The sequence below is a fragment of the Arvicola amphibius genome, chromosome 5 (genome assembly GCF_903992535.2).
Source record: "Arvicola amphibius chromosome 5, mArvAmp1.2, whole genome shotgun sequence".
Classification (NCBI taxonomy): domain Eukaryota; kingdom Metazoa; phylum Chordata; class Mammalia; order Rodentia; family Cricetidae; genus Arvicola; species Arvicola amphibius.
Window position 1 is genome coordinate 96,566,243 of NC_052051.1, and position 15,014 is coordinate 96,581,256.

General features: G+C 45.6%; 1 protein-coding gene across 1 annotated transcript in view; it reads right to left on the reverse strand.

Moving 5' to 3' along the window:
* Lama3 (laminin subunit alpha 3) overlaps nt 1–15,014 on the reverse strand; it is a 219,437-nt gene that overhangs the window by 113,447 nt on the left and 90,976 nt on the right. Inside the window, exons 21-25 of the mRNA XM_038330296.1 lie at nt 12,967–13,109; nt 10,806–10,903; nt 10,167–10,320; nt 4,636–4,796; nt 1,462–1,570 (exon numbers count right to left, since the gene is read on the reverse strand). Coding sequence (XP_038186224.1) covers nt 1,462–1,570; nt 4,636–4,796; nt 10,167–10,320; nt 10,806–10,903; nt 12,967–13,109 — 665 coding nt within the window. The remainder of the gene's footprint in view (nt 1–1,461; nt 1,571–4,635; nt 4,797–10,166; nt 10,321–10,805; nt 10,904–12,966; nt 13,110–15,014) is intronic.

Below are 15,014 nucleotides of genomic sequence, written 5' to 3' on the forward strand. Positions count from 1 at the left end.
AGCATGCAGCTTCCCCGCAGAGAGCAGCAGGATGGCAAGCATGCAACATTTCTGCAGGCAATGGCAGGATGGTAAGCATGCAGCCTCCCACAGGCCGCAAGAAAAATCTCGTTTTTTATTAGACAGGATCACTGACTACATTGTTGTTGGAATAATTTCACAAGTAAGTCAAAGAACAAAATCATGGGAAGGTTCAAGACCAGCTCTGTCCAGGACCTTTGATGCCTCTTTCTTCTCTCTGACTTAGGGCCAGTGCTGAGACCTGAAATGCTTCCGGAGGGAGAGAGGCAGTGGACGGCCAAAGAACCTGCTGTTCGAAGACATGGCCATGTCTGGGGAAGCACCCTCTTAATAAAAGATGTCTTAGATGTCAGCTCAAAATTGGACTTTGAAGGATTTGTCTCTACTGCCAATTTCTGGGTCACATAAGAAATTCAGTCATTAAAGTATCTCTTATTATTACAATATCTCTTATTGTATTACCAACTCAAAGTAGTTGGCAAAGTAGTTCAGTCGTAACAACAAAAATGTATGGAGTAACACCAACACTGGGTGTCCCTAGGGCAATGCCCCTGCCTTCATGGAACATCCATGCTAGTCACCTTGATCTTCAGTGACCTCAGGCTACTTTTCAAAGGGTAAATCCATACTTAAAAGGCTGAGGCAGTCCCGGGACAATTTCCAAAGATGAGACGGTTAGACTCACAGAAGGTAAACCACCATTTCATAATAATTTTTAAAGTCTAGTTCCAAACTAGCCCTTAAATTCCAAGTTTTTACTTACTCCTGCTAGGCTAGGCACAAATATTTAAAGCACATTCCCCCTGGCATTTCCTGGGTGTGATGCATGCTTGCTGTCAGCAGTAACAGGAAGCTGTTTCACACTTAGGTAATCATAAATTCTCTGAGACAGTTCCTGTAAATCTTACAATTCCTTTTTCAGGGAGATGCCACTGTTGGTCACAGTTTTCCCCATCACATGGGTGGGTATGAATGCCATTTAATCTGTCCCAGCTGGCATTTAAATTTTAAAGGTATATATCCACCTAGCTGAAATATAGGGTACTACTATATAAGCAGTTATTAAAATTTAAATAGCTGATGGAACGTTCCAAAAAACTACACAGAATGGTAAAATGGAAAAGAAATTAAATGACAACAAGTGTAATTTATGTACCAGGACATAATAATAATAAAGTAGAAATGTAATGATAAAAGGTATTTCACTTATATTAATGATAAAAATTAATGAAATGTGATTTTTTTGTGTGGGAAGCATTCAAATTTGATGACTGACTTTATGAGGTGACATGAGGAAGACTCACGCAGAGAAGAACAGTTAACTGTCAAATGTTGAATTTACAGATAAGATGAAATTGCAGCCCAAATTTTACTAAGCTTTTAAGAAATACAGACGAGAGCAGAAGACTTGTCGAGTTCGTGGGCTAGATGAAGGCATACCAGAAGGAACTTGGCCGTGTGCACCTTGAGCTGAACGTCTGCATCTGCTAAGAGCTCGTACACAGCCGTACGACTCCGGCTGTCAATCACCACGCTCCTACAAAGAGTACTGCAAAAGGGAACAGAGTTGTCTTAGCCTGGCACCAGACAACTGTCTCCCTTGCTGTGTACCTCATGAGCTTCGACTTTCTCTGCTTGTAACTGGGTGAACCAGGGGCAATTTTCCCGCATGACGAGTCGAAGAGAGACGCAGTCTGCTATGGTTTGAATGATCACCCAAAATTCATTTTGAAATCCAATTGCCACAGTGACTTTTCAATGGTGGCTAGGGGACGAAGCCTCAGCTCTGTGGGTGGAGAGTGGGTTAAGCTGTCACAGGGACAAGCCCTTATGTAAACAGACCCTGTGCCCTCCTGCCCTCTGGCCCTTCCAGCTCCTATGGCAGAATGACTCAGCACAAGAGCCTCCCGGCAGATGCTGACTCCCAGCTTCCCAACAGTGAGACGCAAACCTCTTCTATTTATAAAGTACCAGGTCCATGTTATTCTGTACTAGCAGCACGAAGAGACTTAGATTCTGACCACCATCTCTGCGGACAAGAGACTTTCTACTTCAGGCATGCCGTACCTCCGAGGCCTGCAGGCCTCTGCTCCCCGTTTCCTCCTGGGTGACAGAAGGCGTGGCTAGTCATCAGGAGAAGGGACCCTGGGCAGGGATGGCCAAGCTTTGGGAAATTTGCCAATACTGTTTGGACTACTCATAACTCAAGTTACCCAGCAGTAAGCATGGCTGGCTTTACCAGCACAGGGAAGGGCAAGTCAGATGGCCTTCAGGGCTGCCAGTTTTCTTCCCTAGTCCCTTTGCACGTCTTCCGCTGGTCCCCACCCTTCCTCTCCATATGGGTGAGAGACAATTTGAGACCGTTTTTTAAAAGTTACCATTTTACAACATGAAATCTGAGTCTGATGGTGAGACCACTAGGAAACATATTTAAGGCCATTTCCCTTTGGACACATAAATATGGAGCTAAGAATGGGATAAAACAATATGGCCACCCCTAAGAAACACCTGAAATAATTTGGTCAAGGATGTTTCAAAAATGACTAAAAGGAGATAAAACATGCAAAGACTCTAGCAGAAGTTGGGCACATGTGCAGAAACCTACAGCCGGTGTGTAAGTGCAATTGCAGCTCTTTCCGACTACAGTGCCATCATGGGAGCTAAGTACATTGATTGACTTGCATTTAGTTTTATCACACCCTTTAAAAGTCTCACTAAGAAATAGACGGCCGTGGTTTATCATCAGGGGTCGCCGCACTGCGGGGAGAAGACTTGACTTATCGCTGCATCACTCTGGAAAGTGATGCTCCTGTCGCTTTTCCACTGAGATGGTCTGTCTAACAGAGTGGCTAGAAATCACTTGAGACATGCAGGAGACTGCAACGCTGAACAGGCCTGTCATTTAAAACTCCCACCCTTGCAGGCAGTTAGCCTTTACTTGACCCCTGTGACCCCTGAAACATTAAAAAAGAAAAGAAAAAAAATATTTTGGCCCAGTAAAAATGTCCAATGCGACTTTCCTGGGAGTGGATAAGTATGAAGCAGGCCATCTCTAGTCTACTATGATGCTGTGCTATTCTAAGAACGGGTTTGCTAAGCACACTTAGATGCTCTTATGTGCTGAAAGATGTACGGTGTGATACAACCTTCCTCAGCACTCATCAGAAAACCTGAATGGAATCCTGCAAGGACCCTTTCTTTCTTTGGCTTTGTAAACCTGCCTTTCAGGCCAGATATGATGGCACATGACTATCCCAGCACCCAGGACACTGAGGCAGGAGGATCATGGATTCAAGGCTCCCTGGATTGCATAGCAAGACCTTCTCTTTCCAAAACACATTCTCCACCAACTTGGGCATAGATGATCTTGGAGTTCGGAGGTCATCTGGAGAGTTGCTAGAGTAACTATGGATAGTCCTCTCACCTTCTTTTAGATTCTGTGAAAGGAATCATGCCTGTGCTCTGGAAGATGGGAGGAGTCTAAAAGCTGAACTGGAAGCTGGGCTCAGATAGAGAAGCTGAAGAATCCCTGTGGCCAGTACACCCAGGACTCAGGCATGTGAAGTCCTACCCATCGGGGAGTACACATTACAATGGTACTGATGCCAACTGTGTGTGAAACTCATATATTCAGATAGTGAGAGGCAGTTCTGAGAAACTGCTTCAGGCCCATCTCAGGCTGTTACAGCTCACCTACAGAACTGAGGAGATGGGTTTGGTGGTGAAGTTCTTGTCTGCCATGCATATATATGGTCCTGGGTCTGAGCCTCCATACCACACACATATCCAAGTATGAGTCTTCATTTATGGCATCTTCATCCCATAAACAGAGCCCTCAGGATTTACTTAGGATCACTAGGAGCGTAACATTAGTTCAGCAGACATTTGCTCAGGCCTCACAAAATGCCTATGTTAAGTTACTCTTCTCATCCATTCTTTTCATTTCACATCCAGGAAGAGGGGCAGCTACTTCAAGTTTTCTCAGGCTTGCCATAAAACTTGAACAAAGGCCAACAACATGTTGAAGGCCTTGACCAAGAACTGGTGAGCTCACTGCTGCTAGTGTGTCCAGGGACTAGAACTTCGGGTGAGCTCACTGCCGCTCTCCACGAGTGTGTCAAGAGACTAAAACTTTGGGTGAGCTCACCGCAGCTCTCCACGAGTGTGTCAAGGGAGCACGACTTCGGATGTCATAAATCACACTTTTAGCCTCATCGGCAAATACCCTCTGTGCTTTAATTAAAGAATGTTCGTGGAACATTATGCAAAGAAAATCACTTTTAGCAAGCCCTTGTCCATTAACACTGTTGGGCAAAAATTTCATTAGGGTGAACTTGAGAGTCCTTCGCAATTCCTTTTGCACTCTGCAGGCATCGACCACTAATGATGGCAGGTTCTGAAGGTGGGCTGTGAAGGGAGATGGGCACCTTTTCCATTATTCACAATGCTGCCCACGGAGAGGCTCCCAGTCCATGCTGGGGAAAATGTTATTCCCTAGAACCAGTTTCCTCCTAGTTTTCAAAGGTTGCCTCAAAAGGAAGCAACTCTAGTTTGCTATCACCGAAGTCCTAGCAGTCTTCCCTACTGGAGGAATTCCAGGGCGGGCCTTATTACCTGTGCTGGCAGCTGTAGATGTTCACCTGACCTGCCAAGGCAGACCCTGGGCTCTTTAGGCTGACATCCACCACACAAAGCTGGTCCACCTCCGTGACATACTCCAGCATGATCACGTAGTGGCCGATCTGTGGGACCCGTAAGCGCAGATGCAGTTCCACCTGCCAGAGAGGTCAAGCTGACAGTCATCCCAATGTGTGATGCACTGGGTATGTTTTTCCAATGGCAAAAGCAGAGAGGATGCCCCAGAGTCTGGTCATGTCTACATAGTAAACTCGTGATCTTCCAGAGAGGATGTGGGGGAAACAGATGCCCTGTTAAAATTCTGAGCTCAGAGAAACATTGCATAATCACTTGTCTGGAACTTCCAAGAGTATCATGTATTTCTATTTTCTAACTCTGGTGACTCTGTATCTAAGGACTTCTGTTCTCAGGGATGGCTCAGCTGCTTGTTTCTTAACAACAAACAAACATTCCCAACTGGAAGGGGAATGGATACCTGCCTCTTAAATGCTACTTCAAGAGAGAAATGTCAGATTAGCCAAATAAAAACCATGTAAAAGCAGTACACACATCCTCCCTTCTGCAGGAACGAAGACACTTGGCTTCTATTCTTTCAAACCAGTTTTAAGAAAACTGGTTATGAGTCAGAAACCAGGGTTTTTCCAGGCTGCAATGATCCAGAAAACTGGAAATGTTTACTCTCTGGCCCTTGTAGGAGAAAATGTAATTTTCTCTTATGTTAATCATGAGGCAGAAGTTTGTGGTTCAAAATCAAGCTGACACTAGCTGTGTAACCTAGAACAAAATGGGGATAGTCTCAGTGCCCCTACAAAATGGGGATGGCATCAGTCCCCCCTCAACAGAGTTGAGGTTGGATGAATGGATGGAGAACGTAGCTCTGTGTGACATACAACACACACTACAGAAACATTGGTGATTATTGAAAGGAGAAATAAAAAGAAAGGGGATAGTGGGTACCTTTTGGTGGGTCCTGCCAAGGTATACCACTAGGGAAACAGACCACACACAATAGAGTTAGCACAAGAGGGTTATGGGGGGGACTTGAGAGAGGCAGACAGACAGGAGGAAGAAGAGAAACAGGAGAGAAAGGAAGAGACAAGAGGTGGAGAGCGAGCTGTGCCTCACTGGCGCTTTTAAGGGACACACATGCCGCACAGCTGGTCGTGGGAAGGCACTGGCGACAGGTGGCGGAGGCAGGTTGCTGCTGTGGCTGCCGAGACCAGCAGTTGTAATTGGGTTGTCTTTGTCATGATTTGTTCCTTTTGCTCAACCGCGTTTCCTGGTGTGCCGTTTATTTTTACACCTTTATTGGTGTGTAAAGACACACCTTGTCACACACAAATGGAGACTCGAGGTCACCCTTGGTATCAGTCCTTAAAGGTTTACCTACCTGTCTGCCTGGAGTTCACTGAGTGAGCTAGGCTGGCTGGCTTCTGAGCCCATATCTGCCTGTCTGTGCATACGCAGTACTGATTTTACGAGCAACTCCCTTCACATGGGTTCTGGAGGTTTGAACTCAGGTTCTCATTATTTCACAGAAAAACACTTTATCAACCGAGCTACCATTCCAGCCCTTGTCTTTCATGTCTTTCATGACACACACACCAAACACATTTGCACACACACATACACCTTAGGATAGAGACAAGAATCTTAACATGTGTTATGAGATTGTTTTCCTACCTACAATTGTATCATTTAATTCAGCCAAGTTCAGCTATGCTTTACCCCCACTTAATTAAATGGCCTTCTCTTAGCCTTCAGCAAATGGATTATTTATTCCTTCAGGACAGCACTGAGCCATGTAACTCCCACAACACGCTGATTTTTCTATCACTTATATATATAAAAAATGGTTCTTCAAAGGGAAAATGTGCACTCGTCACCCAGTTCTGACTCTGTCACATAGGAGAGTCCAGCCTTGGCCTGCCAGCTTCTCTCCTCAGACAACTCCAAATGGAAGCTTGTCTGTCTCAGCTCACCACACAGCACGCATGGGCCAGTGACAAGATATGACTTCCATCATAGCACGCCTCTAAGCTCCTATTGCCATCCCAATGTGAGTCCCACAGACTGGTATCTGTTTACATCTGATGGTAACACAGATGGACTTGGGTGAAATGGAAAGGGGATGTCGCTTTGGGGCTATTTGTCTGAAGGGGACTTGAAAGGGCCCAGGGTCAGACTCTGCAGCACAGAGCTTCCCTTTGCTGGTTCAAGTGGAGGGTAAAGACATGGAGGGTGGGTTATCAAACCTTCCACCTGTGCCAAGCCAAGAAGGATAAACTACTGTCTCTGATGTCAGCAAGTGTTACTGAAGGCCTGCCGTGACTGGCTAGTGAGCATCCAATAGATTATAAGACATGTGAGTTCTGCTCTTAGGCTTTAATCAGATAATTAGATAACTAGACAGGTACAGTGTAAGTTTCAAGTGTGGCAAAGTCTCTCAGAAAGTAGCATAGAAACATGTAAGATGGGGAACTGAGTTAGTCAGAGAGGTGTGGAGGAGAAGGCTCCCCTGAAGAAGCCATGTCAGAGCTGAGCATGGGAGACAAGGGGTAGAAACTTACCTGGAAAGAAGGGGAGAGCATCAGGAAGGGGACAGCCTGTGCAGACTATGGGGACCTGACAACATGAAGTACTTTTAGGCCACATGGAATGCAGGTCCAAGAATCTGAAGGTGACCAAGGAACAGGGGACAAGAGGTGGGGTGATACAATTGCATGTACGAAGGACATCGGAACACCTTAAAACTTTTGTCTCTATCCTAAGATGTATTGGGGGGGGGCAAAAATGTGAGCTTAATTCCACCTTGTCTGCCAGTCAGAGAGTTGGAGGTTGCTCTAAGTGACTGGCAAGCGTAGTTTTACATCCCAACTCAGAATGTGATTGCTTGGTTCTTTTAACATTAAAATAGCTCATTTAAGTAGATTCTTGCCATCCTGGCAGGTAGTCAGGATATGAAAATGTACTTCTGTCCCTTCTTTTGTAACTATGAGGTCACCTGGGGAGTGGCTACCTTCAGCATTCATGCTCTAGAGCAGCTCTATTGCTTAAACAACAGAATGCTAATGATTTGATGTCTCAGAGTGTTAAAGCGATTGACTGTATAAAAGCATATGGAAAAATAAACATGGGCAATTTCAGTAATTACTGAAACGCCCTCCTGGAACTATTCGATAGTTTCTGATCTGTTATTTTTCACAAGTCTCCGTATTCTTTACTTATATTTCTAAATTCCCATGCCCCTACCCTGGTAAGAGGTGATTTTATAGAGGCTGGTCCTGGACAGTGTATATGTATGTGCACATATATGTGTGTGTGCACATGTGTGTACAGGTCAGGAAACAATCTCAGGTGTTGGGCTTTGCCTTCTACTGTGTTTGAGACAGTGTCTCTGGTTGTTTGCAGCTGTATGCCCGGGCTCGTTGCCCTGGAAGATTTGGGAGTCTCCTGTCTCTACTCCTATATCACTACAGGAGGACCAGGATGGCAAATGTGTGCTACCACATCTGCCTTTATGTGGCTGCTGAGATCTGAGCTCAGATCCTTGTGTTTATTCAGCAAGTGCTTTATGAGCCATCTCTCTGGCCCAGCGATCAAAAATTTCTGCAGATGCAGGCAATTTAATCAGGAGGCCTCCACAGAGACGTCATGCAAAATGATAGTACATGAGACTTCCTTACCCAGTCTGGGGACCAGAAATGGCTTCCATTTTGGATTTTTCTGGTTTTCTGATACTTGCACATACAGAATAAGAACTGTTACTAGTTAGATGTAGAATGACATCACTCTATGAGCCATGCCCACTGGTAGCACCGTTTTGGAAAGTTGTGGAATCTGTACACACTGAGGCCTAGCCAGAGGAGGTAAATTTCTGGAGGGCAGGCCTCAAGGTTTCCAGCATGACCTTACTCTCTGTCCCATCTCTGCGGCCACAGTCACCAGTCACCCATGCTGCCCAAGCTTTCCTTACCTTAGCGGACTACACCCCAAACCAAAACCCAAAATAAATCCTTTCTTACCTTAGCGGACTACACCCCAAATCAAAACCCAGAATAAGTCCTTTCTTACTTAGGCTGCTGTATTTGGTCACACCAAGAAGCAAAGTAATTAATACAGGTAAATAACCCTGGGATGAGATTAAAGCTTAAATAAAAATTCCTTAGTTTGATATACAAGGCCAGTGAGTCTAGCAATAATAACATAAAAAGGATTCTTGTATAAGAAAGGAGCTAGAATAGCTACAATACTGCTTCTAATGCCACGGATCTGAGTTTCATCACAACAGCCTTCATGTAGGGACAAAAATAATCTATGATCCATGTTGTCCCTGAACATGGGTGATTGTTGAGACACTGAGGTAGCTGAGAGACAGCTTAGATATACTTAAGCTTAATTAATATAAGTTTATATATTCCCGAGGGGCTGGTCCACCTCAGCTGGACTTCCCTATTATCAAAACATACATGCGTATATGTTCATTCTCACATGTTAAATATATGTACAAGTGAGTACAGACGTGTACATGCAGTATGGACAGAAAGGAATGTGGTTAAGTTAATTTTAGAATGGAGTAGAGAGAATATTCAGTTTTTCATTATAGCTAATTGTTTACTTAGTACACTAACTATACTTTTATCAATTAAAAATCTAATAAAATAAAATGAGGAACCTAAGAAGTAACCTTAATATCTTTAGCTGTTGCCTTTAAAATGTAAGAACATAGTTTATAAAATGTGTGCCCCTAAATATTTAGGAATAATTAAGGCCACAGATATTTTAACTTCATACACTTTACCTCAAAAGAAGTGTTTTCTCAAAAATTCAGAATAGACAATATTAACAAAAGAATGAGAACAGAGGGGAGCAGGCTGTTGTTCAGCATCTTCGTTTGGGGTGCTGAGATGTGTGTTCTCACTGCTGGCATACTACACAATCTGTTACCAGTACATTTGTTACCAGGTTTGCCCGTGTAGCTCCAAGGACTCCAGGAAGAGACACAAAGCCCTGGCGTGTACTAACGTGTCCTCTCAGACACAGGACAGATGCCTGGGTAGAGCAGTTTCAGATTCTGAGTTCCACAAATTCAGCTGCTACAAATTGCTAGGCCTATGGGGTTGAGCAGAGGGGACCCATTGTGTCCTCTTAAGGTAAACCACGGGGCTACTGGAGGCCTATAAGATTGAGTTGACTTCACTATGAGTCAGGTGGAGCAGGTAACCAAATGACCCTGAGATCGTTTATGGTTGTTGCTATATGTAGAAGGTGCTCAAAACAAAACAAAACAAAACAAAACAAAACAAAAAAAAAAAAAACCCTCAACACAACACAGCTCCGTGTGGAGGGCGCGTTTGCCCCGGGTCAAATCAGATCCCTCAGCTCCTGTTCATCAACACCTCTGAGAAACCCTTCTGGCTCTCTGGGATTTGGGAAGCAACCGTGGCTAAGCATTCAGCAGACACAAATGCAGAGGTCGTTTGACAGAAAGTGGAAGGATGCCCCACCTCTCTCCCACTGAGGTCCACCATGGCTGGGTGTGCGGGAGTGGGCTGCCTCACGGCCACAGGTCTCGGCTCACCATCAAGCAGGAAGTGTCTGGCCTCACAAGCCAGGGTGCAGGAGAATCGGGTCACTGGTAAATGCTGGTAAAGCAAACAACTTCAACGAGAACAAATACAATCGTTACCACATGAATACGATACGGAATCCTACAGAGCTACAAGGCCGCAGTGATGCAAATCACCACGGCGTCCTTGCATCATTTCCTCTACAAAGTCTTAGCGAGTGGACATCGAAGGCATGGAACAGCAAGTTTCCCACACCAGGAGGGGACGGAACCAAGGTCCAAGAACCCGCTCTCCTTTGAGCTCTTGCCCTCAACCAATGAATGACTCTGAGGTGACTTTGCGGGCTGCAGCGTTCCAAACGCACAAGGCAGTGGCTGGTCCTCATTCAGCTGTGGCATGCCATGTGCTTTTGGATTCTTACTCAAGTAAGGCTCAGAGCAACAATTCACAATGAAACTGCCAGCGGGGCTATACCGTAACCACTGCGATTGTGAGGTCACCATCATGAGCCTTGTATTCAAGGCTAATTCAGAGGAGTTTGCTGGCATTGAGGCTGCACCCCACCCCCATACTAACTTGTCCTGGGGCGATCCTGTGTGGGCGCATGGTTCCGTGACTGGCACTTGCAGGGCGAGAGCTTCATAGTAGTCCCGGGGAAGCAGCACCAGGTAATCCTAGCAAGTGAAGACCACAGGCAGTGTTGGTAATAAAATGACAAATGTGTTTGCTAAGAGAATAAAGTCCCAGGGAAGTCGATGGTGAACTTCAACTTCAGATCACCTCTTCCATTCTTCACCCTGGCCCTGCAGAGCCCACAGCTCTTCACGCACTGGAGGTCAGGGACGCAGAGTGTACATTTGGGATTCTAGACCCACAGGAAATGTTACTTTATCTTCCGGCTGTTTATAATAAATCCCCTCCTCCCAGTGATCAAAGACATTGAACCAAATTATTAAGATGCTCTGCTGAGGGGCTGGAGAGATGGCTCAGAGGTTAAGAACACTGGTCGCTCTTCCAGAGGACCCCGGTTCAATTCCCAGCACTGACATGGCAGCTCACAACTCTCTGTAACTCCAGTTCCAAGGGATCCAAGACCCTCACGCAGGTAAACCAATGTACATGAAATAGAAATAAATCATTAAAAAAAGACGCTGGCTGCCCTCATCGCTACAGAGCGCCATCTACTGACCACTGATGTGGCCTTCAGCTCCAACCCTGCTTACAGAGCATAGTGGTAGGGAAAGGGGTTTTGTGATGTTGCTATCTCAGACAGGAACAGCCTTCCTGCCTGTCCTAGCAAATGAAAGAGCAGCTATCCCACCAACCATGCCAGATGAAGCCTGCAGCAAATGCAGCTAAGCATTCAGGAAAGAGCGGTGCTCCTGGCTCTCAGACACAGGTGTCTTGCAGTGTCCCAGAGATCTCAGGATCTGTGGCCCCATTGGATGTGTGCAGAGGGGAGGAGATGGGGGATTCGCTTCTAGAGGGAGATTCCTATGTGGCCCATAAGGCATTTTCTTTCCTCAGGAAGAAATGTTTAGCAGGGGGGAAAAAAGCAGATTGGTAGTCAGGGAAGTTGGTGGCTTTATTACAGGGTGGGTTTTCACTGTTCCGGAAGTCATTTCCCTGAGCAGGCACATAGCTGCTATTGTCCCGAAGACCAGTAAGCATAAATAGCAAGTGCCCAGTGAGGACAAAGTCACGCTGGGGACATCAGCACAAGGCTGTTCCGCATCTCCCAGGCATAGGTAGGAAGTTATGACAACCTTTCCACCCTTCCAGCTTCACACCCGTACTGGTAGCAAAGGAACTTCCTCTTCTTCACTTCTAATATCTGCAAATATCCTTTCTGACTTACTCATCTCTTCAGACATAAAATTTCTTTGCCAAGAAGGCACAAGGGCCAACGGATGTTATATAACTTCGCATTGTTTGTATTTGGAAAAGACACCCAATGTTAAGTTCGATCTCTGTCATTCAGGAGAAGCAATGGAGACAGCTTCAGAGCTGAGTGACCAGCTTAAGACTTCCTAATGTTCCAAAAGGACAACTTTATGTTTCCTGCTTCAAGCACATGATATCAAATGTGTGCCGAAGACTTTATCTATGGCCTTGCTAAAAGTTATAACAAACCTGAGGTGTGACTAAGAGCAGGGCCTCAGAGAAGCCCCTTGTGGCTCCTCTGGCTTTCCTTGGATGAGGAGCCCTTTGCCAGACCAGCTTTAGGATTCTTGACTAGGTGAGGGAAAGGCAGGAGGAAGTTGGGGGTTCGGGGGTAGAGTGGTTGGGGGAGGGCTCCTGGCTCCTGGAGCCTCTCCCTTCCCTTCACACATCCCTAAATCTTGCTGCTATTTATCCTCTTTATTAATTAGATTCTCCTACTTATTCTGTGTGGTTGGGTTTGTGTGTGCATCTTTAGGTGCCTTTCTGTTTCATAACAGAAATATCAAAATTTGAAAGGTAGAGTCATGTCTTTATAAGAACTTTGCATTTGTTCTAATAATTTTGAGTTATAGTTCATTTATATAGAGATATATAGATTATTTTGTCCAAGAGTAATTGCCAAAGGGACATAATGTTTCTCTGTCATCATGTCCCCTGAGGGCAAAAGCCAGTTTCCTTTGCAGCAGAAGGGAAATGCATGTGATTCTGACAACTTCCCGTGGGTCACTGCAATGAGTGAAACTATCTCAGGGAGAGGACAGTCCACAGACCTGGGCACTCAGATCTAGCTTACCAGGAGGATTCCTTCCACCTGGATGCAAGCGATCCATGTTCCTGGTGTGATGGAGAACGGGTCTGCAGAGCCATCTCTGGGGACGGTGACAAAGGCTGGCTCCTTACTTGGGGGAAAATTCATCTCTTTGCTTTGAGAAGCACCTACCAGGAAATAACCAGCAGTTGAAGGTGTTAGCAGTGGTATCTATTCGGGTTTAGATTTTTCAAGTGTATTAAATACGTTCCATATACTAATATCTATGTGTATATACTTGATGCAGACTCACCTGACCTGGAACTCACTAGAGAACACACTGATCTCAACTGGTTATCCCCCTGCCTTTTTCCCTCAAGTGTCGGATGACAGAGGCAAACTACCACATCTGGCTAAGATCTAGCTTTAAGAATGTACCTTCCAGATGTGTGTATTCAATATGTAATATGGTTTTTTATTTATTTCTTTTTTGTCTGTAGGAGATTGTCATTTTTTAATTTTTATTCATGAACATACTTTCACTTTCCAATTAGGAAATATCCCAACTTTCTATTTACTTGTTTCCAGGATGTAGCATGCATTTCTTCTGCCAAAAAACAAGCACCTGGCCCCTGAGTCTGAGGTGTCTTCTGCACCTGGGCCCTGAGTCTGAGGGGTCTTCTGCACCTGGCCCTGAGTCTGAGGTCTTCTGGAGAGGACATGTTTGCACCAGATCTCTGCATAGCTCTCCTTCTATAGACATTTACAAAGGCCCACTGTGTCAGGCTTGGGGCTGTTTGCAGGCAATGCAGTGAACACAGCAAGCATGGCCAAGCTCCCTGGGGACATGAAGAGGGAGAGTCAGGGATCAGATTACAGAATGAGATGAAGAGCAGACAGTGGTAGTGGGGACTGGGTTCCTGATTCAGACTTAGAGGAGACTGTCTTAGAAAGCAGGGGAACAAGCCAAAACGTATTCTAGTTATATGGACAGACAGAGGGCAGACAGCTGAGGCCACCCGGGCACAGAGGGGTCTGTGTGGACAGACAGAGGGCACACTGCTGGTGACACCCAGGAGAAGAGGGGTGTGTGGACAGAAGGCAGACCCCAGACACCATCCAGAAATGAACAGAGAGGTCTGTGGGGATGGAGTTAGAGTCTATAGCCTCTGTCTACAAAGACCAGCTATGCACTTGGGCGGCTTGTTTTTTTTAGTCCACAAGGCTCATAGGGCACGAGGCTCCTCGCCTTAAAGAGAGCCAGCTAGAGCTCTCTAGTGGCTGTGAGCTGCTTAGCCTCCAGCCCCATATGCTTGACCCAGTTCCTCCTCTTACTTCCCACTTTGCCATGGACATGAAATAAGGCTACCTAACATCCCAGTGCTGGGTCAGGCTTCCCTTAGCACTGTTCTGAGTCCTTCTGGGATTCCACGTGATTTCTTAAGTCCATTTCTGGGATTGCTTGACGCTCTAACTCCATGTGTTCTAGGCCCTGCCCCCAGCTGCTGTGACTGGTACCCTCTTCTGCTTAGGAAGTCCTCACGGTTGAAGGAAGATCCAAGGTCCTTGAGCCTTCCTTGAACTTCCCTATTTTCTGGCCTTTATTTTAAAATTCCAACCCTCCTCTATTTCTTCTTGTTTGAAACCATGGGAGAATTAAAGGCAATAAACCAACAAGTTCTAAATAATACTCCCCTCCCCCAAAAGGCGGTACTCACTTCCCCATAAGTGAGCTACACAGATCTGTTTTTACCACTAAAGGGATCCATGGCCCCTGGGGTTGGAGGATAGCCAACATTTGAGCATTGCTATGCTGATTTTTAAAATGACGGTGATAATTTAACACCAAAAGTAAAGAAGCACAAAGTAAAGAGAAAGCAATGGTAACAGAGAGCATGCAAGAGAGCCGTCCAATCAGATGGTGAGGAAGGAGGAGATGTAAGCGAGCCAGCCAATCAGATGGTAAGGAAGACCATGCAAAAGGACTGGCCAATCAGATGATAAGGAAGGATGCAGCAAGCTGGCCAATCAGATGGCAAGGAAGGTTGCAAGATAGCCAGCCAATCAGATGGTAAGGAAGGATGCAAGCGAGC